This window comes from Giraffa tippelskirchi, chromosome X (genome assembly GCF_054371585.1).
Source record: "Giraffa tippelskirchi isolate mGirTip1 chromosome X, T2T-mGirTip1v1.2.pri, whole genome shotgun sequence".
NCBI lineage: Eukaryota > Metazoa > Chordata > Mammalia > Artiodactyla > Giraffidae > Giraffa > Giraffa tippelskirchi.
The window spans coordinates 124,846,773-124,872,629 of NC_137289.1; the positions used below are offsets into that span (position 1 = coordinate 124,846,773).

The window sequence follows — 25,857 nt, forward strand, 5'->3', positions numbered from 1 at the left end:
CTTGATTTAGGGGCATAAACTGACTTGTTTTCTCCTGATTAAATAGGATTTCCCTCTTTAATAATATGACATAACTCTAGAAGTGCAATAATCACCATATACTCAGCACATCTTAAAATCCTGGAAATACTTTATATTTTAGCCATAACAAGGTTTATATTGCTTTTTAAAAATACTTTTTAACATGTTTCATTTGATATTTTACAACATCTCTCTGGCTCAAACGTAATTTGTATGCTACTTATTTGGTTTTTAAAAGCAAGTAACATGTGGACACATACGGGAGGGAGGGGTGAGTTTTCCCAGAAGGAAGGTTGAAGGGGAAAGAGGAGGGGCAGGTTGATCAAGAAAACCTTCCCAGAAGTTGTATATCTTGGACCAAGTCTTGAAAGATGAGTAGGAGTTCATAAGATGGTCAGGCATTTAAAAGATAGCCATATTCCAATATGGAACTGTGGTGCTGGAGAAGACTCTTGAGAGTTCCTTGGACTGCAAGATCAAACCAGTCAATCCTAAAGAAAATCAGTCCTGAATATTTATTGGATAGACTGATGCTGAAGCTGAAGCTCCAATACTTTGACCACTTGATGGGAAGAGCCAACTCATTGGAAAAGACCCTGATGCTGGGAAAGATTGAAGGCAGGAGGAGAAGGGGATGACAGAGGATGAGATGGTTGGATGGCATCACTGACTCAAGGGACATGAGTTTGGGTGGGCTCCGGGTGTTGGTGATGGACAGGGAAGCCTGGAGTGCTGCAGTCCATGGGGTCGCAAAGAGTCGGACACGACTGAGTGACTGAACTGAACTGAATGTGAAAGTAAAATGTGTTCTTATGTTCTAGAAATCTGGAGGAAGAAAGATGATTTTTAAAACATAAAATAAGCAAAATCTAAAAGTCTTGCCTCACCCTCAGGCTGATTTATTCCACATTGTTGTATCAGTAAGCAAGAGTCATAATTTTATTTCCATGAACATGAAAACTTGTGTTCTAGCTAATTAACATGTACATTAAAATTTTCATTTATTAAGTCACCTGGTCTAGGCCTACAGCCTTAGGATCCTGCAAGAGTTCATGTATTTCACAAATGTTAATACTTTACTTTCAGACTGCTAAAGGTGAGGCTTGTACATTTTTATGAAATGCAAAGATGTTTAAAGATGTAAAAGGGATATTCATATCCTAGTTCACTAATCAAATTAGTTTAAGTCTGGGAACTTGAAGGAGTTCTCCTTTCACAGTTTACACATTTGGGAATGATGAGTTCCAAGTGGTATATTGAAAGCAACTGAATTAATGTTTATGTAAATGTGTCATCTTGGTTAAATACTTTATATGGCAGTCACTATATTAATGGGACACAGTCAGCACCTCTTAAGAGGCTCTTCTGACATAATTAGCAGAGTTATAATAGAGCACAATTTACATACAATGGTATATTGTTGACAAGTCAAAATTGACAACTTTTTAGTTTTTTTTTTTTGTCCACACTGTGGGATCTTAGTTCCCTGACCAGGGATCAGCCCCAAACCCCCTGCATTGGGAGCATGCAGTCTTAACCACCAGAGCATCAAGGAAGTCCCCAAAATTGATAATCATGAATAAAAACAAAGATGAGATTTTAGGACGTATTTGAAAAATATACCACAAAGTATTCATCAAGACTTAGAGGAAGAAAATCATTTTGTAAATAGAAGTCATAATTTTCTTAAATAGAATTTTAAGTTGGATAAAGTTAGGCTGAATTTAAGGGATAGTGTCTGTAATAACATATAGAAATATATTAAGTACAGAGTGAAGTATGTTATGAGAGTAAGATGAGTGAGTCATAAGGAATTTTATTGATGGGCTGATTCTAAGGGTGTAGAGGTCCACTATAAGCAACTTAGTCTATGTCAGTTCATTATCAATATTTTGTGAGCATTTTAAAAGTGAAAAAAATAAGAATTAGTAGAAATGAGTGATTTTATGAAGGAAGAAAAATTTCGGCATAGAATCCAAGATTTCACATGTATTGAAAATAACACTTCATTGTTATTCTTGAGGATTTTGAAAAGGTACCTGAGTTACATCTGTATGATATCTTCAGTTGGTGATTAAATACCCAGCCTTAGGTAGTACAAAACATGATAGAAAATACCAATGGCAAAATCTTGGGGAGAATAGATAGCATCCATTTTAGAAACATGTATGCATTTAACTCAGGGGAGTGTGCTAATTTGCCATACATCTCAACAAGGATATGTGAAAAATATTCAACGCCAGTGAAAATGTGAAAACTAGGGGGCAAAGCATAGAAAGTGATGAAGCAATAGCTGCCAAATTGATAAGGAATAAAATAAATGTGCAATTGTTACTTGGACGCCAGGGTCTGAGTAGGAGCCAAGAAGGAGACCTTGCTCATTTTGCTAAAAGCAGTGGAAATGTCACTGAGACTAAGCATTGAATGTGGGCCATTGGCACTCAGTAAGAGTGCACAGGAGGCCTTTTGAAAACTCTGCCACTGCTTCCCCTTCCATCCGCATTGCTGGCATACAGAGATGTGGCTGCCTACTGGCAAAATAGTAGAGGGAAAACAAGTACTAGCATCTGACATTTAAGTCCCAGAACTCTAAAGGGATGATATTAAATGCCTGATGTTGGAGTATAGGTTGACTGTGTATTACATTGAGATAGAAAATTTTTAGTAAGGAAATCATAGTCAAAGATACAAGCTCAAGTGGAAGCAACAGAAAAAAATAATGTAAACAGAATATTAGATGGGTGAGAGCTCAGAGTTTACATCATATAAGAATTTGGTTTCGGTTCCACCTGTTGCCCAGCAATGAAGATGTCACGGTGATCAAAGAAAAGAGAAAAAGTCTAACAGGTGAGAATAGTACAGACTCATAGATACTTTATTCCACTCATTTTCAGAAAGAAAGCACAACATACTGATACTTATGTCTATGAGCAGATACTTTTTTCCCCCTAGGTAAAGCATTCGACTCACCAATTCCCTAGAAAAAAATTGAAGTCCCTTCAAATTAAATCTGTAAACCAAGAGAGTATAATCACTCTTTAAAAGATCCTTATGTCAAGGGCAAGTTCAAGTATCTTTTGCAATCTAGTTTCAAATCTATAAAACCAGCCAAACAAAAACATGGAATGAGGAAAGACCTCTCTGAAATTTCTCATCCTGTTGCCTGAATTGATCTGAGTTATTAGAACTACATGCCAACTGGTGCCCTGTCCTCCCTTAAACTCTACATAGTCTGAGCAGCAAGCAGACGGTTACCATGGGGTTGACTCCACAAAGGCTTCCTTGTGTAGAGATAACCAATTTACTGGGCAAAGCCTCTAGCATAGACACTGATTTAATCTTAATTCAGTGAAAAGTTGTTTCTTGATTATCCTAAACAAAAGTCACAGTATGAGCTGAACCCCCATCTGATGTCTAAAGCATTTGTTGTCAAATGGATGCTTCGCTACACCAAACTCCTTAATAATGTGGACTACTGGATTTTCAACTCTATTATCTGTGGAATTTAATTCTATGTCTGGCATATAGTAAGCACTTAGTATATATTTTGTGGCAGAAGCGAAGGGGGAATTGTGTTTGGAAAGGAAACATATACAATTTCCTGTTTTTCAGAAAGACAGATGTCTAAAAGTATAGGATTTTTTGGAAAATTATTTACTTTCAAACTGAGTAAATCGCCTCTGCCTTTTTCCTTTGCAGTTGATTGGAGATGGTGGCAAGGGATAATTATAATACATGTGCAAACAAGACCACTGTAAAGGCCTACTAAGAACTTTTTCCAACATAGGCCTTAGTAAATCTCACTCAACTGTGATGCCAGCTTGGCATCTTGAGTCAAGTTTTAGTTTCATGGATTTGTAGGCAGACATGAGCCACCTTAACTAGAGATACTCTGAATCAGAAGGGTGTGAGACCAGAGAAACCAAGAATGAAGGGAGAAGTTGACACTGAATGGTGGATATTCACATCTCACCTTTATGAGTTAGCGTATTTGATGTGTAATTTAATGAGACTAGTGTAAAGGAGAGAGGACCGATTTCACCAAAGTGGGCAAAGTGGATTATATCAAGAAGTCAAGTTTCCAAAATATTAATGGAAATTTCTAGTGGAAAGGTGGATAAGAGTCAATGAAGGGTTGCACTTCATTGGAGGAGGGACAGACCGAAGTATGGCTCCTTGGTTCCCTGTGAAACTTGAAGCGAGTTTTGTTTCTACAAGTACTTGAATAAAGAACCAACTAAAGTAGAGGGATGGAGCTCAGAAGAAATGATTGAAGTAGAGATATCTGTATCAGAGTCATAGATATATGTCATTGCTGTTATTTAGTTGCTCAGTCATGTCCAACTCTTTTGCGACCCCATAGACTGTAGCCCGCCAGGCTCCTCTGAACTGACAGGAAGCTGGACAACTCTTGCAAAACATTTGCCTTTGTAGAAGATAAGAGAATGCCAAGAGAGGAATTTGGAGGTTAAGAGAGTGTTGATTTTTAATAAAGGAATCAAATAAAATGTTTAAATTTCCATATCAAGAATTAACTTGAGAGAGAGGGGTTGAATTTACAGTGGATAAATTAAAAAAAAAAAAACAACTGATACACTCAAGATACCTGAGAAGAAGTAAGAGAATGAAGTACCAAACGCACATAGAGGGATTGGCTTTAACTCATTATTGACTGGGAGATTTTTGCAGAAAGTAATGCCTGTGGGTGGTGATTTTTATTTTGGCTGGCCAAAAACTAATTCTGTTTTTTCACTAATACTTTGTGGGTGATTACATTCAATAGTTACACCTGACACATCTGTAAAGTCTTCTAATTTTTGTGAAATGTTGTCTTTAATCCAGTTTTCTGTAGAAGCAAAAGAGCATTCTCCAGCACTGTGAGTTTCATTTTCACTCTCTGTATCAGAATCAATCACTAACATTTTTTTGTTGGTCTGATATTCACATTGTCTGAATCAGAATTGTATTCTGAAGAACTGTCATCTTCTGAGACACTAGTATATATGTCACTTGGAGAATAAGAAAGTATCTGCATAAAATTTGCTGAAAAATTATCTTTCACAAATTTTGTGATGCATCATTTTTGAAAATTTTACGTTTATAATATAGACAAGTTGGAACAAAAACCTAACGGAGCAAAATGTGAATAATAACAATGATCATAAGTTGTATAATGAACCTTAGATCAATTTTAAGCTCTAAGAACTTCACAAGGTGATATTAATTGTATCACTCTCTAAAAATGTATTGACACGTCTCCAGTCAACATTTGGGTAACAAAGGCGTATTAATATGTCTTCATCAATAATGTTGAAGTAAAAGAAGAGAAACTCACTCATTGTAAGGGAAGGGAATGAGAAGGGCACGGGCAGGTAAGATTGACTATTTGGACATAGGAAGTAGAGTGGAAGAAATTCTAATCTGATAATTGTGCTTTCCTCCATCAAGTAGGAATCAATGTCATCTGTTGATAGGTGGAGGAAAAAGACAGATCAGAGCTTTGAGAGCTTTGAGAAAAGTTTAAAATAGTTCCTGTGGAGAGTCAGAGCTCAAGGTGAAAAAATTAAACGCGGCAGGATGCGGGGTTTATTTGAGGTTGTTAATCATTGCCTTAGTATGGTTTTCCACAAGAGTGGATCTGGGGACGAAAGATTTTGATGCAGATAATTAATTTAGGAAGTAATCCCAGGAAGCAAAGTGAGGAAGTGAGATAAGGAAAAGGCAGCCAGCACAGGATGATACATGAGCAGATTATCATTGGAGGCAACTGCACTCAATCCAGCTGGGAACATTTTGAGATACTGTGTGTCATATCCTTCAGGGTGGTTGCACTGAAGGGCAAGGGGGCTGCATTATTTATCTACCAACTATCCCTGACTCTCACATTACTAAGCTATTAAGATCCCAGTACTCCTGGCCTGCCTTATATACTGGCAAAGTGAATGCCCACAGGCAGAGACACCCAAATGTTTATACTGGGCTAAAGGAAACAAATGTCCTTCTTAAGCCATTCTTATGAGAAACATTCACTAGATTTGCGGGGTGACTAAATGACCATAGTTGAAAACTATTGATTTTATAAATTAATTAACATCAAGGAGAAAGATTTTTGGCAGCATGCAGGACTCTTTTTAAATCAACATTGCAAACGAAATAGGAGACCTAATAGTTAAACTTCTGCAAAAAGCAAATGTAGGAAAGATAGCCACCATGTATGATAAAATGAAACACCAATACTATGTATGATTCATATCCAAATGAAATCAAGGATTAACATTCAGTGATGTGAGATTTAGAATAAAAAAAATCTCTGAATTCCGATCTCTCTCTTTTTTTTTTCTTTTTTTCCTATTTCTAGTTGGGTAGCCTTGGTAAATAAGAAACTCAGCAAATATTACTATGAATCAGGCCCTCTTTGAGGTGAAGGATATAATGGTGAACAAGATGAATTAAGTTTCTTCCCTACGGTACTAACAATCTGAGATCAATTAATTAATTTCTCTGAACCTCCATCTCCTCATACAGCAAAGAGATGGATCATACTTTATTTAGCACAGGCTTGTAAGAAAGCAAAGGAGGCCATGCTTTTGGAAATGTTTTGTGTTCTGTGAAATTTTTTATCAGTTTAATTTTAAAACAATAGCCTGCAACCAACATAAAAAATTCTTCACAGATTTGTTTGATTTAAAGGCTACATCTATGAAAAGTATTCATAAAGAAAGAAGATATTCGTTTATTCTTCCCTGATTATAGTAAACACCCCTCATATGATTTTGTTAGGAATCAAATTTTAAGGAAAGTAAGATACTCACAAACCAAGGAATATCATCAAAGTAACTAGGAGTAGGGTAGGCTGACCATCAGCTATCTTCTATTGTAGGGGTCCGCAACCTGCCTGACCTAATGTCTGATGATCTTAGGTGGAGCTGATGTAACAATAATAGAAATAAAGAACACAATATATGTAATGCACTTGTCATCCAGAAGCCAAATCCACCCCCACCCCCAGTCCCTGGAAAAAGCTATGTTCCATCAAACCAGTCCCTGGCACCAAAAATGTTGGGGCGACTATTCTAGGAGTTTTAAACAGCTGATTTCTACTGTTTGAGGGTTGTATTGGAGAAAAAAACTATAGCATTGTGAATACAGTACATTACTTGGCGTCTTAAAATCTCGTATTTGTATTTTTGATATACTCCACACATTTCATGTGAAAATTGAATAAGTTTATTTTCCTGGATACTTTTGTCTATTTTGCTTTATAATCGAATGGATTAGATGGTCTCTAAATCCCCTTTATCAAAAATTCTTTACAGATGGTGATAAAATCTATAGATTCTTTCTCAAGAAAAATGCACACGCATTCAGAATTGTGCCTGAAAGTAATTCCTAGACATTCTCCACCCTTGCAACTCATCTGTGACTCCCTGAAAATCTCTGCTTTAACTGGATCTGAATCACCTAATCAGAGTTAATAGTTTATTTCCATTAGCTCCATAGATCTCTGCAAAAAAAGAGTGATTGAGAATAACAGTGTAGATGATCACATATCTCTTGCAGCATAACAACCCACCTCAAAATGTAATGGCTTGAAACAACAGTTATTTATCATATCTCACAATCCTGCAACTTGGGCAGTTCTGTACCTCTAAGTGAGGTCAGCTGGAGCACTCATTTAGATGTATTCAGCTGGTGTTTGGGTTGGGTCAGAAGGTCAAAGGAGGCTTTATTCACTCGCCTGGCACTCCTGCTCAGTCGTGTCCGACTCTGCACGACCTCATGGACTGTACCTTGCCAGGTTCCTCTGTCCATGGGGCTTTTTCCAGGCAAGAATATTGGAGTTGGTTGCCATTTCCATACCACTTGCTTTTTCCTGTAGTCTCTGCCTGGCAAGAGTGAGCTTCCTTCAAGCACTTTAGGATCCTTGAAATTGTTATAAAACGCATGCCTTCTCAGAGTGTGTGTTCAATGAAGACAAGATCCAAGGTGCAAGCACTAATCAAGCCTGTGCTTGCATTACCCATACCAATAGCTCATTTGCCATAGACAGTCACGTGACCAAATGCAGCCTCAGTATGGCTGTGGAGACAACATGAAGGACATGAGTATTCCAGGTACGGTTTAATGGGGGCTACCAACAGGAATCTTTGTTTGTTGTGAATACGTTCCCAGAAAATGATTTATCTTGGAAAATACTGAGTTTTCAATCAATGCAGACATTCAAGCAAAGGCTGAAGAGTAGCTTATAGGAGATAGTGTACATGTTGTTGCTACATTGAGATGAATAAGATTACCTCTGTGATCATAAGCCCAGATCAAAGAAGACTCCGAATTTTGAGCCAACCTGACTAGGGAAATAGTAGTGACATTAACATTAATAGGGGCATCAGGCAGAAGTTTCAGATTGGGAGAAGAATGATAAATGTGGATAGATTGCCTTTTTTTTTTTCCATACAGAAGAAAGAGATAATCAAGAAATAATGATCCTTATCCTTCCCTGTCTTAGGTTGGATGTTGATATAACTGAACTTCACAGTTGGATTACTCGTTCAGAAGCCGTGTTGCAGAGTCCTGAATTTGCAATCTATCGGAAGGAAGGCAACTTCTCAGAACTTAAAGAAAAAGTCAATGTAGGTTATGCATTAATTTTTATGTATTTTTCTAACTTTTGCTGCTTTTAAACCTGTGCTCTGAACTCTATGATTTTCTTAGAGTTGAAAAGATTAACGTGGTATGTGATAATGCTTTTAAATATATCTTTAAAATATGTTTTACATATCAAGTAGAATCAAAGTTTAGCCTAGAGAAGTCTTTCCTGATTTTGCCGTGACTGCCCAGGAATACTTTTCGTAAACCTTCTTTAACTTTTATATTATTTAGCTGTAAATTAGCAGTTTTGCAGCATGAAGTCAAAAATATTGATTTCCCTTCATACATTGTTGTTTCATCTGAAGGCTGGGATTTTAGTAGGCTTGCAGAATAGAATGGAAAAGAAAAGACCTGATCCTTAGAAATACTATAGACTCTCTTTGTGCTTTCACTATCATCAAAACGTTATACTTTGTAGTCATTAATAATTATCATAAATCATAACATACTTGTATTTTCTGGATGTTTATGTATTCTATTACCATAACTAAAAGATACCCAGCCTTTTTCAATGTTTATTTATAAGAGATCATTTGCTGTTTTTATTCCCTACTGATAAATTATAGTTTTGTCCTTTACAATGCAGTTTTTATTAATTTAATAAGAGCTGTATTCATCTTCAGGGACATTATCAAGGCTTTGATATTTCAACTTTGACATATGAACATCCATTTTGGTAGGTAATTTGCAATAGTTTGTGAGGGAATTTCTAACAGGAAGAGTAAATATTTTCAGTGGGAAGGCTAAAGAAACAGGTATCCTGAATGTTAAATAATTTTAGTTATAGGGGCATCTCATATGTGGTTTAACTGCTTTATCTTTCAATCATTTGATTTCATGAAATATAAATCTGTTAGATTTTTACAAATACAACACTAATATAGATATAGATAATATAGATACTTGCTGTGGGGTTGGAACTTTTGGAGAACAAAAAACATGTCTTCTAGGAGAAAATAATCCTTTTGTTAAGGCTACTTTAGAGGGAGAAATAATTTCATCGATATTTCTGAGAGCTGACTTTATAAATGGGAAAGTTATTTTAAATTCCTTGTTGGCTTTGATATATTCTGTTATCAGCTTAATAATGGACTATTTATAAACAGTTTCAAGAAAATGGAATTATGATTATGTTGTTAATAGTTTAGGTTTAAAATTAAAATGAAGGGTAATATGTGTAGTAGAAAATAGCAAAATGTCTTATTTGAATGTACTTATTTGAAGGTATATTCTTTGTTATAGTTTTTTGAGGGAAATTCTGCAAGTAGAGAATTACTTAGAGAAGATGCACTCTATGTTTTGGAGTCCATCTGACATATTGACCCACTGAAAGTATGAATCACCTTGGATAGATAAGTTATTAGCTAATTAAAATTTTTATCTAGCTGAGAAATCTACTTATCTATATGTCATCCTGTTTCTGAATCTTAAAATAACTTTGATCAAGCAGGAAGATTGAGCTCTAGCATTTTAAGACTGTAAATTCAAAAGTTTCCTGTTATCATATGGTTACCTAGAAGCAATTTACATTTAATCAATAGTGTCAGCAATGAGAGACTTAAAGTGCTAATATATATATATATATATATATATATATATATATATACAATATTGTAAGAGCGGTTTTCTGATGCTTGCTGAGTCACCTTTATCAACTTCTCTCATATTCTGAAATAACAACATCATTCTTAATTGCCTACTAAAATAGGACATGGAATGATTTACCTAGACATTTCCTTCAGGCTAAATATAATGTATATGTATTAAAAAATCCTTGAGAGAAATACATAGCAATGATGATGGATATGCAGTTTATGTATACATTAATTTTCTTGTTTCTTCACCTGTCCATTTATTTTGAACACATGGGAGGCCTGTCTCATGAGCTTGAGTGGTATTAATTCATTTTTAGGCATCCATTATAAATGGCTAAATATCACTCCCTCTTTTTTCATCTTTCACTTGAAGTAATAAATAAATGAAGCAATCAAGCACTTTCACCCCGTTAGAATATCTTAGGACATCATCCCTTCAATTTTACATATTTTTAAATCAGACAGAAATGTCCCTTCTATATTAACCATGTGTTTCATCCATATAATTAACGCAATACACTTATTTAAGAGTTGAGTTCTAGGGACTTTTCTACTGACAGTGTGGACCCTGGTCGACCAGTATTGGCATCACCTGTGAGCTTAGAACTGTAGGATTGTTTTCAGGCTTGATAAATCAATTTGCATTTAGAAAAGATCCACAGGTGGTTTCTATGTCTGTTAAGATTTAAGATCAGTGCACCCTCTGAGACTTGACTAGACTTCCTAGATGTTCCTTCACTCATTCTGTTAATGTTGCCACAGTTTGGACTTTCCAGCTGATCTTACAGGTATAGAGCTACTCAACTTCTTGAACTGAGCACATGGTAATGTAAGTTAGGAATTGCAACAGAACAGCCTCTCTTTTTTTGTTTTAGTTTTGGCTGTGCTGCGTCTTCATTGCTGTGCAGGCTTTTTTCTAGTTGTGGCGAGCAGGGACTCCTCTCTAGTTGCACTCTGTGGGCTGTTCATTGTGGTGGCTTCTCTTGCTGCAGAGCATGGACTCTAGGCATGTGGGGCTTCAGTAGCAGTGGTTCCCTGGCTCTGCAGCACGGACTCAATGGTTGTGGTGCATGGGTTTAGTTGCTCCGCCGCATGTGGGATCTTCCCAGACCAGGGATCGCACCCATGTCTCCTGCATTGGCAGGAGGATTCTCTACCACTGAGCCACTAGAGAAGCCCAAAACAACCTCTTCTTACCATAACGTGATTTTATAATGCTCCAATGTTATCGTGAAAGCCTTCCTCCTGGCTGTTCAGGTCAACAGGCCTTGGGCTCTTCCTGGAACCTAGACTTGCTAACACCCTTACCAAATCAACTTTTCACCAAGTTCTGTTGGAAATCTTCAAGCCAATTAATTTGTTCCATTATCTCTGTTATTTGTGTTTGCCACTGAGAATATGGGAACCTCTAGTTACCTGTCCTTTCTTATATCCTCATCCCTGTGCTCTTTTGTACTCTTTCCTCTGTCTCACTTCCTCTTCCGTGTGCTTTCTTACACTCATTCACTTAACACTCAGAAACCCTTCTTCTAAAACAAACTTTCTGTCCCGTAGACCCATTCTGTTCATACACAGAAAAGACTTTTACCTTTGGATCACCGCAAAGACTAATGACTCACTCCCCCACTCCTTTGCAATTGCTAGTCTACTCACTTCTCAGGGTCAATTCCAAAGATACCACTCTTAAGTAAAACTCTCTCTTCCCTTGTGTTTCATGTCAAGTGGCCATGTGTCATTCACCAGTTTATTCTATTGTTTTCTCATTGTGAACCTGATACCAAAGTCTTCAATCTCCTCCACCCAAATTGTGCCTTAATCCTTAAAAATCTCAGTTTATTTGGGCTGTCTTGCTGTCTCCAAAAGCTTCCTTTTCTCTCATCTCCTCAATTCACCTACCCACTTGAATTAACAATACCTTAGACACTTCATTACTCCATTTCTAAACTGCCACACTTTAAGAGACTCATCAATACTTCTTCCTAAGCTTTCCATACTTTCCTAGTAAATTTCTCAACTTCTCTCCATAATTACTTCAAATTTTTATGGGTCTCTTAAACTTTTCCCCACCATTTACAGTAGGTGAATTTTCCTCTTAGTTTAAATAGTGTCTCATAGTTCATGTATTTGTGTTCACAGTCTCTTTCTTTTCCTCTGCCTCAGTGGAAGAGACTGCTTTGACTCTTTAAGGCTAATCCCAGGGCAGGGGTGTTGTTCAATATCTCCACTGTCTGTGTCCTCAGGATTCCATTTTCATTTAACTCCACCTCCATTTTTTCAATCTCTATTTTCTGATGATAAAGAATCAGTCTTTAAACAGGCTGTTTTTCCATCTTTGAGAAAATCTTCCTCTCCTAGAAACATATATGTTGTTTTTTTTTTTTTTCCCCTTAACTTCTCTGGAGGACTAGACTCCATTAACCTCTTAGTCCTTCATGAAAGTATTTCCTACTTTGGATTTCGGGATACTATTCACTACTATTTACGTTTTTTATGTTTTTGCCCATTTGTTTCATCTTGTGTTTCCTTTAAAACTGAAATGCTCCACAGTTCTTCCCTTGTTTTTCTCTCTAGATTATCCTCATTACTTCCCATTCAAATAGCATCTGTTTTCTCATGATTCCCGATTATGTGTCTTTAGCTTATGTCTTTTCCCAAAAGCCCAGTCCAGTATATCTCATTTGCCTAATAGACACATTTAATTGGATATCTGCCTGAAAACATAAACCTCAATCTCCCCAGCCCTGTTTTATTCTTTCTTTTTACTGTTCTTTTCCAGCAGCATCACCCAGGTACCCGAAAGCTAACTGGGTCATCTAGATTTTTGTTTTTCCTACCATTCACAAGTCGACCCTTTGACAAGTTCAATTAATCTCATTCCCTTAACAACTCTTAAAACTGTCCAATCCTCTCTATTCCCATCACCAGAACCCTGATTAAAGCTAACATCATAGCTCACTTGGGTTTAAGATGACAGTCCCTAGCTGCCTTCACAGCCACTAATGTTGTCTTCCTTTAGAGGTTTTCACATCACTTCTGCCAAAGCGAACTTATTAAAACATAGCTAGTATCTTTTTTGCCTTTGTTTATATTCATTTGAGAAAGAAGAGAGCAGCCACTGAGACCCAGGAGCTAGCTTGGCACTACCATTAAGCCTTGGAGATGCTGGAGACTGTAGTAGTGCTTGCAGCTAATCTGTCATGTTCTCATGTTAAATATGATGAACTGCTCACAGTGCCAACATCAGACAAGGCCACTCCATGATCATGATGGATTGCAACAGAAGTGTGACCATTATGCAATCATGTCTCAATACAGTAAAAAATACTGACACTGTCCAAACCAGAGGTCCCCAAACTCTGGGATCTAATGCCTGATGGTCTAAGGTGGACCTGATGTAATAATAATAGAAATAAAGTGCACAATAAATGTCATGCACTTAAATCATTCCAAAACCATCCCCCTCCCTGGTCCAAGGAAAAATTTTCTTCCATGAAATTGGTCCCTGGTGTCTAAAAAGATTGGGGACCACTGGTCCATACCACCAAAAATGACCCAAATACCCTTTCTCTTCGCTAATATGGCAGATCATTTCCTTTACTAATCATGGCTTTAGCCTTTCTACATACTTCCTGCAACCTAGATAAGAAAATTTAAGATACCCAATCATAGAATCATGGATTTCTCTGGTAGCTCAGCTGGTAAATGATCCATCTGCAGTGCAGGAGACCCTGGTTCAATTACTGGGTTGGGAAGATCCCCTGGAGAAGGGCGTGGCAAACCCACTCCAGTATTCTTGCCTGGAGAATCCCCATGGACAGAGAAGCATGGTGAGCTACAGTCCATGCGGCCACAAAGAGTCAGACATGACTGAGCGACTAAGCACAGCAATCATAGAATCACCTTTACTTCCTTACAGCATCTAATAAAGGCAAAGCTTTGCTTCCTTGACCATCTGCATCACTTTACACAAGCCCAAGCCCTCTGAACAATTTGTAACATCCTCTTAGTGACATACCCCAATAGTTCCCTATTACATGCCATGACTTCTTGCAACAAATAAATCAACTTTGTTAATGTACAGGTGTGTTTCTGGTAGCCTTTGTCTGAAAGCCATTGACTAAGTCAGTCTTCATGTTGCTTTTATGAGGACTACAATGACCTAATTCCTTTTTACTTATCCAGAGTGATTTCTGACCATTGTTACATTTATTATAGTGTTGGTTTCTGGAAACTAGGGACTGAAACTTACACTGTTTGACTGTTTTTGTTTTCTTTTTCCTGTTTGTTTTGATTTGGCTTAGTTTGGTTTTGGTATCGCAGTGTAATCTAGTGCCTGATATTTAATCTAATTAATGTTTCACTGTGTGAATAAGTGATTTTTTTCAGTTCTGCAGACACATTTCAAGTCAGGGTCTGCTACCGATATGAAGGATATAACATCTTCTGAATAAACATTTGAGTGAATAAATTACTTTTTCTGTCAAAGGGTAAAACTTCATTATAGAATCTTAAGTGAAAAGAAAATTAATTGCTTCTATAGTCAGAGTAGGACTCTGGGGAATGTGGAACTGACTTTCATATTAATTAGAGAAGATGTCATGAAAGGAGGTGTCTTTTAAAGAGATGCTGGCGAGAAGGAGGACAAGAGGTTGTAAGTGTTTTTAATCAGCTTATTGAAGAACTAGTAAACTTCTCTTTTCTGTATACTTTGCTTAGAACTTATGCTGATTATGTTTCTTTTTTTCTTTATAATACAACTAAATTGCCTTTTTGATCAATTATCTTATTTTTTGAATTATAATTTACATCCACTATTATATTAGTTTCATGTGTCCAACACAGTGATTTGAATTGTCTTTTATTTTGCACTTGAAGGTATACACTTAAGAATTCATAATTTCCTGATGAGGTGTAAGAATTTTTGTGAGCACATTATATATTTGAAGATGAGCAATACATTACTCATAGAATGGTCCACTGATGCCTTTTTTTACTTGAAGTTTTGTGTACTAGATACTGTAGATTCTGAGTAGTAGCTTACAAACATAGGATCACATACAGAGTATGTACTGACTAACGTGTTATTCTCTGAGAGAAAATTATTTCACAACTGTGTTCTATTATAAAAAGAAAAAATTTAAAATTTAAATATTGTATACATATCACTTATATATATGCATAGGCTTACACATATGATAAACAGATATTAAGGAACACACATGCAGAAAAGCTGGATGAGTTTCTACAGGAAGAAAGATTAGAAAAAGCTCATATGTCAAAGGCAGACATGTTTTCATAAATAAGGTGATTTTGAATAGGTTGTTTAGTTATCAGTACTTAATGCTATAAGAAACATTGTACTTGGCAAGGGGAATATTGGGGCCTTTCATATTCTGAATAGTAGTGAGGGCTAAAAGTTAACTATAGATATTTGGACTAACATTGACAAAGGTCCATTTTGTCAAAGCTATGGTTTTTCCAGTAGTCATGTATGGATGTGAGAGTTGGAATATAAAGAAAGCTGAGTGCCGAAGAATTGATGCTTTTGAACTGTGGTGTTGGAGAAGACTCTTGAGAGTCCTTTGGACTGCAAGAAGATCCAACCAGTCCATCCTAAAGGAGATCAGTTCTGGGTGTCCATTGTAAGGACTGATGTTGAAGCTGAAACTCCAATACTTTGGCCACCTTGTGCGAAGAGTTGACTCATTGGAAAAGACCCTAATTCTGGGAAGGATTCGGGGCAGGAGGAGAAGGGGTCGACAGAGGATGAGATGCCTGGATGGCATCACCGACTCAATGGACATGGGTTTGGGTAGACTCCGGGAGTTGGGAATGGACAGGGAGGGCTGGCGTGCTGTGATTCATGGGGTCGCAAAGAGTCGGACACGACTGAGCGACTGAACTGAACTGAAGATGAAATGTATGTAAGTAAATGGGTGTCATCCTTAACATTCAGATGATGCTCTTGGCCTTAAAACAAGGGGAAAGTTTATACACACACATACACACACACATATTAAAGAGATGCTGGTAAGAAGGAGGACAAGAGATTGTAAGTGTTTTTAATCAGCTTGTTGAAGAACTAGTGAACTTCTCTTTTCTGTTTACTATATGTCCTCCTTTTTACCAGCATCTCACTAATGTTTTTATTTAGTCACTAAGTTGTGTCTGACTCTTGTGACGCCATGGACTGTAGCCCTCTAGGCTCCTCTGTCCATGAGATTTCCCAGATAAGAATGCTGGAGTGGGTTGCCATTTCTTCTCCGGGGGATCTTCCCAACCCAGGGATCAAACTCATGTCTCCTGCATGGCAGGCAGATTCTTTACCTACTGAGCCACCAGGGAAGCCCATATATTTATGTGTTTTATATATATGTGTGTGTGTGTATGTGTATGTAAGAGGGAGGGAGAGAGAGAGAGGGAAAGAAAAGAGATTGACTGATTGATTGATTTAGAACCATGGACGAGGAAGAAAGAGTGAAGATGCTGAAACATTTGAGAAAATCTGAGAAAAAGTAATCTCCAAAATTTTTGAGACCACTAAATGTTGTTCCACTTATTCTCTAGTGGGTAAAAAAAAACATTCCCACATATCAGCGTTGCCAAAGATTTTGCACAGTCTGAAAATTCAGGAATAACTTAATTAGGGTACTTGAAAATATGATACTCTCTACTTGCTAAATAGAATTATTACTGAGTCCAAAGAATAACGATTAGTATCATAGTCAAGAAACATTCCTTTGTCTTTTGTTCAGTATCAGTTCTCCATTTTATAGTCTCCAGTAAGAATTTAGGATCGTGATCCTTATGAGATTGTTGTCTCTGTTGCCTTGCTATTTCATTTCATTTCTATTAAATTCAGCATCTTCTAGTCTCATAGTTTTATGTCACTTTTTCCTGGAGTCCAGGATATCTTAACGAAGATGCCAAAAATGTTTCCTGAATTTTTGTTTGGTAGGCTGTTGTCGGGAGTTTATACTCTCTCTCTTTTTTTTTAATATTATTTTCTTCATTGTATTTCAAGTACCAAGATGTGATTCTGTTGACTTGGTAAAGTTTACATAGTACTCTTTGTTTTCTGTTTGAGCCATTGTTTATTCCTGTTATCAGGACTTCGTAACAATCCTGCTGGAGAGAGAATTGTTGTGCACAACTCTCAGTCTAACCTCAAGTTTCCAGGAGGCTTTCACTGAAGCCAGCTTTACTTTTCAGAGCTTGTAGCCCCTAAACTCCTGGGCTGGTGGTTTGACCCCTGTATGTATAACTACCAGGATTTGTTACACATGTACACCTTCTTAGAGATTTTGAACTGAAGGTAGGTGGTAGAGACCATAACATTGTATATGGAGGTGTTATGCTATGATAGACCTTGCTTTTTTATGCATCTACCATATACCAGGCCCTGTTCTAGGCACTGGAGATAGCACAAAGAAGGGAATGCATAAGGATACATTACCTTCTACAGTTGATATGCTTCTGGGGATGATGGAAATTAAGCAGATTAATATAGAATGTTACTGATAAATGCCAGAGATGAAAATGAAGTAGGAAGAGAGCTAAGTGTGTGTGTGTGTAGATAGAGTGGCAATAGAAAACCTCACTGGGAAGGTACCATTTAATAAAGATTTAAAGGTAGTGAAGAATGGACACATAACCCGAGATAGGAGCATTTAAGGCAAATAGAAGGGTAAATGCACAGATGGAGGAGCTAAGAGCCTGCCTAAAGGATGAGAGAGCAACAAACAGTATGTCTGGGGCTGAATAATCAAGGTGTTGAGTAACAGAAGAGGTCAGAGAGGGTAGGGAGATGAAGGTTGGGTGAGTCCATGGTTAGGCTTTGAGCTTTTGCTCTGAGTGAGAAGGGAACTTCTGAAGAGTGGGCTGGCTTCCTCTGTCATCTCTGTTGAGAATGTATCATTAGAGGGCAAAGGCAGGAGTAGGAATACCATTTAGTAGGTTATTCTGAAACATCCAGACTCGTGAGAGATGATGGGGGTCTTTTGACTAGTGCAGTAGTAGTGAGTACAGTTGCAGCATCGCTTTCTGGATGTGTTTTGAGGTGAGAATCAGTAGGATTTTTGATGGATTGCCTGTGGGGTTTGACATAAAGAGTCAAGAAGGATGCAAAGTCATTGGACTGAACAAATGTAAATATAGATGGAGTCCGAGAACATGCTAGATGTAGAGGTCTGGAAGATGAGGAACCAGCATGGCAGACTGAGTAAAGGCAGTCTTTGAGGTTGGAGGAAATGTGTGCTCATTGTTTAGGAAGTCACATCAGTATTCCCAATAAGAGGACTGCTCTGAACCAAATTATCCTGATAAGTAAGTTGAGGACTGAGAATCAACTGGTGACACTTTCTGAGAGTCAAACAGCAGAAAGCAGTGGGGACAGCCTTCGAACCAACTGAGAACAGAATGACTTCAAAATTTTGATTACCTTCATTCCTGTCTCTTTGCTACCCTAAATTTTTTCATTTTATTTTTCGTCAACCATCTATAGCTGTGTATGAAATGAAAGTTGCTGGATTCTTCACTAAGGTCTTCATACTTTACAAGGCACATTTGTTCCAGTATTTCTCTTTATTTTCCAATATTCCTCTTTAAAGTGATGTAACTTATCAGAACTCAGGTATCATGTAAACATGGACAAATATGAAGAGGCTATTAAATGGCTTCTTAAACCTGTATCTCTATGCCTCGGTTACTCAGTTTGCATGGAATATACATCCTGCATTGGTGTATAGTAATTGGGCTGTACACAGTTGCCAGTCAGCTTATAGACTGTCAGTGTACATATCAAGTGACCAGGCATTCCTTCTGATACCTTGGTACCCGTGCTGCATTAATATTTTGAGTACCATCTCTGAACACATCCAAACTATCAGGTTATCTTTACTATGAGTTGGAATCACATCTGTTCAAATCTGTTTGATTCATCTTCATTGAAATACCCCTAGAAGCAGCAGAGTATGTTTGAAAGAGACCTTAACTTGTAATTAGATCATCTGGGGTCTAAAGCTTTCTACTTCTGTGATCTTTTTGGTTTGTTTGTTTTTGGCCATGCCAGGCAGCTTGTGGGATCTTAGTTCCCTGACCAAGGATCAAATCCGTGCCCCCAGCAATGGAAGCACAATGTCCTAACCACTGAACAACCAAGGAATTCCCTTTACCTCTTTGATCTTGGATATTTGATAATCTTATTGGCGCTCAGTTTTATCTTGTGCAAAATAGTAGAAAATAATGCTGATTCTATCTGATAGAATTACTATGAAACACATATAAAATAATGCAGATACACAGTAATTTGGTACAGAGTGTTCAGTTCAGTCGCTCAGTCGTGTCCGACTCTTTGCGACCCCATGAACCGCAGCACGCCAGGCCTCCCTGTCCATCACCAACTCCCGGAGTCCACCCAAACCCATGTCCATTGAGTCATTGATGCCATCCCGCCATCTCATCCTCTGTTGTCCCCTTCTCTTCCTGCCCTCAATCTTTCCCAGCATCAGGGTCTTTTCCAAACACAGTGTTAGGCACTCCACTTTTTTCATGGTTATGTCAATGTTTTCAAATCTTTCACAAATTTCTCTGTGTCTCGCTTTCCTCCTCTGTCAAAATGGGAGAGTAATAGTACCTACTCCAGAGATTATTGTTTTGTTGTGGTGATGATGCTGATTATTGTTACATAAATTAGAACAATTGGAATAATATGGCTAACCAAGCAAGGTTTATTTAAGCTCAAATCTTGCCCCCAAGATATTCAATTATGTTTGTCTCTCTGTTAGTAATACTAATTGATTATTCCATTAGATGCTTAGAATAAAGAGATTATGATCATGACGTTTAGAAGGCCATTAATAATTTTTCATTTTTTATAAACACAACATGGTATTCTGATTCTACTCTTTATATAATTTCATATATTAAAAAAACTCTATGTAGATAAAATAGAGGCCACTCTGATAGAAAATGGTAATTCTAAAACTGTTTAAGTTGAAGAACACAGTTTGTTCTCATTGTCCTTGTTGTCATTTTGTTATAGTATGAGTATTTATTTTCTCTTTTTTTTGATCTGATGTAGTTAAAATTTGAGACACCTCAAATCCTGCTGTAGCTCTTGATAGTGGGAGTATTTGAATGTCATATATTTACTTAGAATATGCTTATTTTTCTCTGCGTCCTTTGCAAAGAGCATTTATCTTTTAATGGAGAATAAATTTAAAGTATTCGGAAACATGTAGCAATTAGACGTGAAGGACAGAGAATTTGGAAGACAAAAGTTGAAAATCAAGAAAATGTGAATTTTAGAGTTTCGCCTAGGTTCTTATCTTTAACAGTGTATTGTGGCTCCTTTATTTTCATGGACTTTTCAGTTCAAGTAACAAGCTAGAACCTTCCATGGTTGTGCACATGCTTGTGTAAACAATTCAGTAATGTCTTTGTGAAACTGACTTTCAAGGTAACCCAGAAGTTTCACCTGCTAATTGGTATGGGATCCTGGGAACATATAAATCCCCAAGCACCACGGTCTGTGTACTTAGAAATTTTCAAGTAGAATCCAAGATACTAAAATGTTGTTTCTATAACCTTTGGAGTTTTGGTACCAATTACATGAAACTGTGTTCTCATTTGCTGCCCTTGATTTCATAATTTAAAGTGTTTATATTCCAGCTAGGCTATAAATACTTTTTAAAAAAGACTGTCATTTTATAGTATTTTATTTCACTTACTTTTCTAAATTTTGATTAGTTTTAATGTATATTACATTTGTCTGATTGGATGTATTCTATCAGCTCTTTTAGAATTTTGCTCTCTTTGACCTTGAATCCAATAATCCTAGTTCATGGAACTCTTTTTAAAATAAATTTAAAGAACTCTATTCACTTGTGACTACTTCTTTAAATTGGAGAATCTTTTAAAATATTTAAAAATGTATGGATTATTTTATGAGCATTCCCAGCATTTGATATGCTTGGAGAATCATCCAGTTTAGATGGTTACTTACTTATCTGAAAGTATTTTTAGTGTTGCCATATTGTTTGTATCTATACTTATGTCTGCATATCTAGATCTGTGTGTCTATATTTAACTTTTTGCTTTCAGAGGGAAGACACTAGATCTCCACTCTGCAATTACAGTTAACACACTGTAGCTTTTAAAATTTAAGTCAACTTAGATTCAATTAAAAGTAAATATACCCAGTTGTTCTTGCCATGTTTCAAGAGCTCAATAAACAAACACACGTGGCTAGTGGGATGCCGATACAGACTGTGTCCATTCTTGCTGAAGGTTCGATTGAACAATGCTCCTCAGAGTGTGCACGTATCTATTATATGCTTCCCACCTGTACTCCAATATTAAAATCTGGAATATTTGTTTAAATCCCTATATATCTAAAATTTACAAAACAGTCTGATGTATAAAAACCTGCTGCCACAAACTCAAGTGACATTTTTGTGTAAGGTGACTATTAAATCATAGAAGTATTGCTCTCATTATATGTTTAATATATTTTAGCTTGTTTTTTCTGCAGATAGTTTCAGGACATATAACATTGTTATAGCCATAGCTTTTTAATGACTATAGTAATATAGTTCTACTGCATGATAGCTTAGAATGGATGTCTCTGTAGAGACATTGTTTGCTAACCTCAACAGTATCAAATATTACATTTTGTTAAGTAACTGTGTTTCTGTTGTTTAAAAGTTAACTTTGAGTAGGAGAAATGCACAAAGGGATTTAGGAAGCTTTATGAAACTGAATTTCTTTTTCCTTGAAATGGGAGTACTTTGACAATTTTAGAAAAATTAACCTGCAGACTTGTATTTAGATCAGTATGGGGTTTTTTTTCGCTAAATGATTTATGCTAGTCTACTTTTTCCCATTGTGTATACTTATTGTATTTTCTGTTTTATTTTTAATAAAGAATATATACTGATGTTATTAGGAACAATTTCAGTGGTGTATTTTTAAAAGGTAAATTCCGCTTTAATGATCTAACAGTTTATCGTTTCATGGTTCGTTATGATTTGACTTTGGTTCCTTTTGGGGGGGCAATCTTAACTTATAATGCCTCAGAAACTATTAGGTAAAAAATGCTAACAGTAGACATCTTATTTTTATTTTTTTAAGAAACAACTCAGTATGAAAATGACTTTTGCTTCATTCTCATTTTGATGCATCTATTGCCAAGAACTTGAGAAAAAAATCTTTAGATTCTCGTGATAAACTGACAGAGTGAAATACCTTAAGGCTTGAAAGGGCAGGTGGAAATTATAACGACTGTGTAGTTTCACAATCCTTGTACTGAATACTCACCTTTGTTATCATGCTGCAGGCCATAGAGCGAGAGAAAGCCGAGAAGTTCAGAAAACTGCAAGATGCCAGCAGATCAGCTCAGGCCCTGGTGGAACAGATGGTGAATGGTAATTACACGGAGTTGATTTAGATAATCTTCTTAGGGATTTGATAATAAACACATAGGTTCATATATATCAGCTGAATTATATCAGACAAGCACTTCCTGAATGAAAATTTAAAGTGAGTTTGTGAGCTTTTTATTATTGTTTCTTAATGCAAAGCAAATTCTTTGAGGAAATTCAACTTTGAGTCCAATGGAAGAAAATAAGACGTGGTAGAATATTTTATCAGTCTGTTGCCGAGAAATCAATGTTAGTGGAAAGTCTGCTTACATTTGTCCAAATGATTTAAGAAAACAAGATTTGCAGAAATAAGTGGAAATGTAAGCAATCATATGATATATATAAAGTGATTATAATCAGATTTAAGATAATTTTGGAATATATTTTTCCCATACCTATTTGCTAATAATGTATTTGACATTTTCTGGGTTGTTTTCATTTTTTAACTTGTGGCAACTGTTTTTTTTTTAACTTCACTTATTTTGAGTGAGGTAAAAGTACAAAGGTAACACAACAAATTTTAAATGAATTAAAATTAATTTTTGCTAACACTTGGTACCCCAAAAGCTGTCTGATAAAAATGCTATTGATGTTGATTATAAACAAAGTTCTTTCCAGTTGTCATTGTCATACTACCATATTCATTCCTAGGTGTAAGTAGTTTATGAAAGTCAGTGTGTGTATGTGCTTAGTCGCTCATTCGTGTCCGACTCTTTGTGACTCCATGGACTGTAGCCTGCCAGGCTCCCCTGTCCCTATAATGCTATTTCCAAACAAGGTTATTTTTTTAAGAATATGTTTATAAGAATATAATAACCAAATGTAACGAATGTGTTTTTGTTAGGCATGTCAACTTTTTCCAGTACCTGCCTGCATTCTGAGGCATAAATTCTGTGTTTGAATTATTTTTTACTTTAATTGCCATGTTGGCATTAAAAAATTCAATGATCTTCCTAGGAAATCAATTCATTTTCTCCTTCTAATGGGCCCCGTGACTGTATTTGGTTAAAAATAAAAGCAACCAAACATGATAGCTGACAGTTGGGTTAACAAGTTAAAGAATATAACAGTTCAGTTCAGTTCAGTTCAGTTCAGTCACTCAGTCGTGTCCGACTATTTGCGACCCCATGAATTGCAGCACGCCAGGCCTCTCTGTCCATCACCAACTCCCGGAGTCTACCCAAACCCATGTCCATCAAGTCGGTGATGCCATCCAACCATCTCATCCTCTGTCGTCCGCTTCTCCTCTCGCCCCCAATCCTACCCAGTATTAGGGTCTTTTCCAATGAGTCAACCCTTCACATGAGGTGGCCAAAGTATTGGAGTTTCAGCTTCAACATCAGACCTTCCAATGAACACCCAGGATTGATCTCTTTTAGGATGGATTGATTGGATCTCCTTGCAGTCCAAGGGACTCTCAAGAGTCTTCTCCAACACCACAATTCAAAAGCATCAATTCTTCGGCGCTCAGCTTTCTTCACCGTCCAACTCTCACATCCATACATGGCCACTGCAAAAACCATAGCCTTGACTAGACGGACTTTTGTTGGCAAAGTAATGTCTCTGCTTTTAAATATGCTATCTAGGTTGGCCATAACCTTCCTTCCAAGGAGTAAGCGTCTTTTAATTTCATGGCTGCAGTCACCATCAGCAGTGATTCTGGAGCCCAAAAAAATAAAGTCTGACACTGTTTCCACTGTTTCCCCATCTATTTCCCATGCAGTGATGGGACCAGATGCCATGATCTTAGTTTTCTGAACGTTGAGCTTTAAGCCAACTTTTTCACTCTCCTCTTTCACCTTCATCAAGAGGCTCTTTAGTTCTTCTTCACTCTCTGCCATAAGGGTGGTGTCATCCGCATATCTGAGATTATTGATATTTCTCCCGGCAATCTTGATTGCAGCTTGTGTTTCTTCCAGCACAGCGTTTCTCATGATGTACTCTGCATATAAGTTAAATAAGCAGGGTGACAATATACAGCCTTGACGTACTCCTTTTCCTATTTGGAACCAGTCTGTTGTTCCATGTCCAGTTCTAACTGTTGCTTCCTGACTTGCATACAGGTTTCTCAAGAGATAGGTCAGATGAATATATAGAATTCAATAGAAGATGCAAAATACCAAAAATATAGTTGTTTAAATACATGTTTGCTGGGCAGTTTAACTGATGAGTTTGACATCATTATATTCATATTACATAAAATTATATGATCTAAAAATATCATTATACTGTTATATAATTTCCCCCTGTTAACTGCATTGTCACTTTTTTATTTTTATAAACTGATATAAAATCTATACTTTTACATGGTCTCTACTTTAAATGGGCTTGGTTCACAATCAAATATCAAGCAGATCTTAACTCAGATTATCTGATAGTAGTATACACTGAATTACTCAAAAAATAGAACCCACCTGCCAGTGCAGGGGACTTGAGATGCAGGTTTGATCCCTGGGTCAGGAAGATCCCCTGGAGAAGGAAATGGCAACCCACTCCAATATTCTTGCCTGGGAAATCCCATGGACAGAGAAGCCTGGTGGGCTACAGTCCATTGGGCCGCAAAGAGTCAGACACAACTGAATGACTCAACTCAAAAAATAAGTTAAAATGTAGAAATTAAAGTAATGATATTTTTTAATTTAAGTTATATGCAGGGTTGGAGAAGGCAATTGCACCCCACTCCAGTACTCTTGCCTGGAAAATCCCATGGACGGAGGAGCCTGGTAGGCTACGGTCCATGGGGTCGCTAAGAGTTGGACACGACTGAGCGATTTCACTTTCACTTTTCCCTTTCATGCACTGGAGAAGGAAATGGCAACCCACTCCAGTATTCTTGCCTGGAGAATCCCGAGGACAGCGGAGCCTGGTGGGCTGCCGTCTCTGGGGTTGCACAGAGTCAGACACTACTGAAGCGACTGAACACACGTGCATGGGTTAAAAAGATCATATGATAACATAATTTTCTAGATTATTGCCCTCATAGCTCAAAATTTTGGAAGCATGAAGAAAAATCATGATATATACTAGGTCTTTAATAAATATTAATTGGCTGATTAAATTCTAATTAGCAAAGCAAAATTAAGGCAGTAATTGAGATAATGGTGTTGGTAATTTTAGTCAGAAAAGAATAACACTTCTGAAGGAAAATTCTAATTTCTGTAGAATGCAAA

At 37.0% G+C, this 25,857-nt stretch overlaps 1 protein-coding gene across 2 annotated transcripts in view; it reads left to right on the forward strand.

The window, feature by feature from the left end:
* Positions 1-25,857, forward strand: part of DMD (dystrophin) — a 2,147,259-nt gene that overhangs the window by 710,260 nt on the left and 1,411,142 nt on the right. For both annotated transcript variants that reach the window (XM_081564318.1, XM_081564319.1), the window contains exons 18-19: positions 8,528-8,651; positions 22,603-22,690. In XM_081564318.1, coding sequence (XP_081420444.1) covers positions 8,528-8,651; positions 22,603-22,690 — 212 coding nt within the window. The remainder of the gene's footprint in view (positions 1-8,527; positions 8,652-22,602; positions 22,691-25,857) is intronic.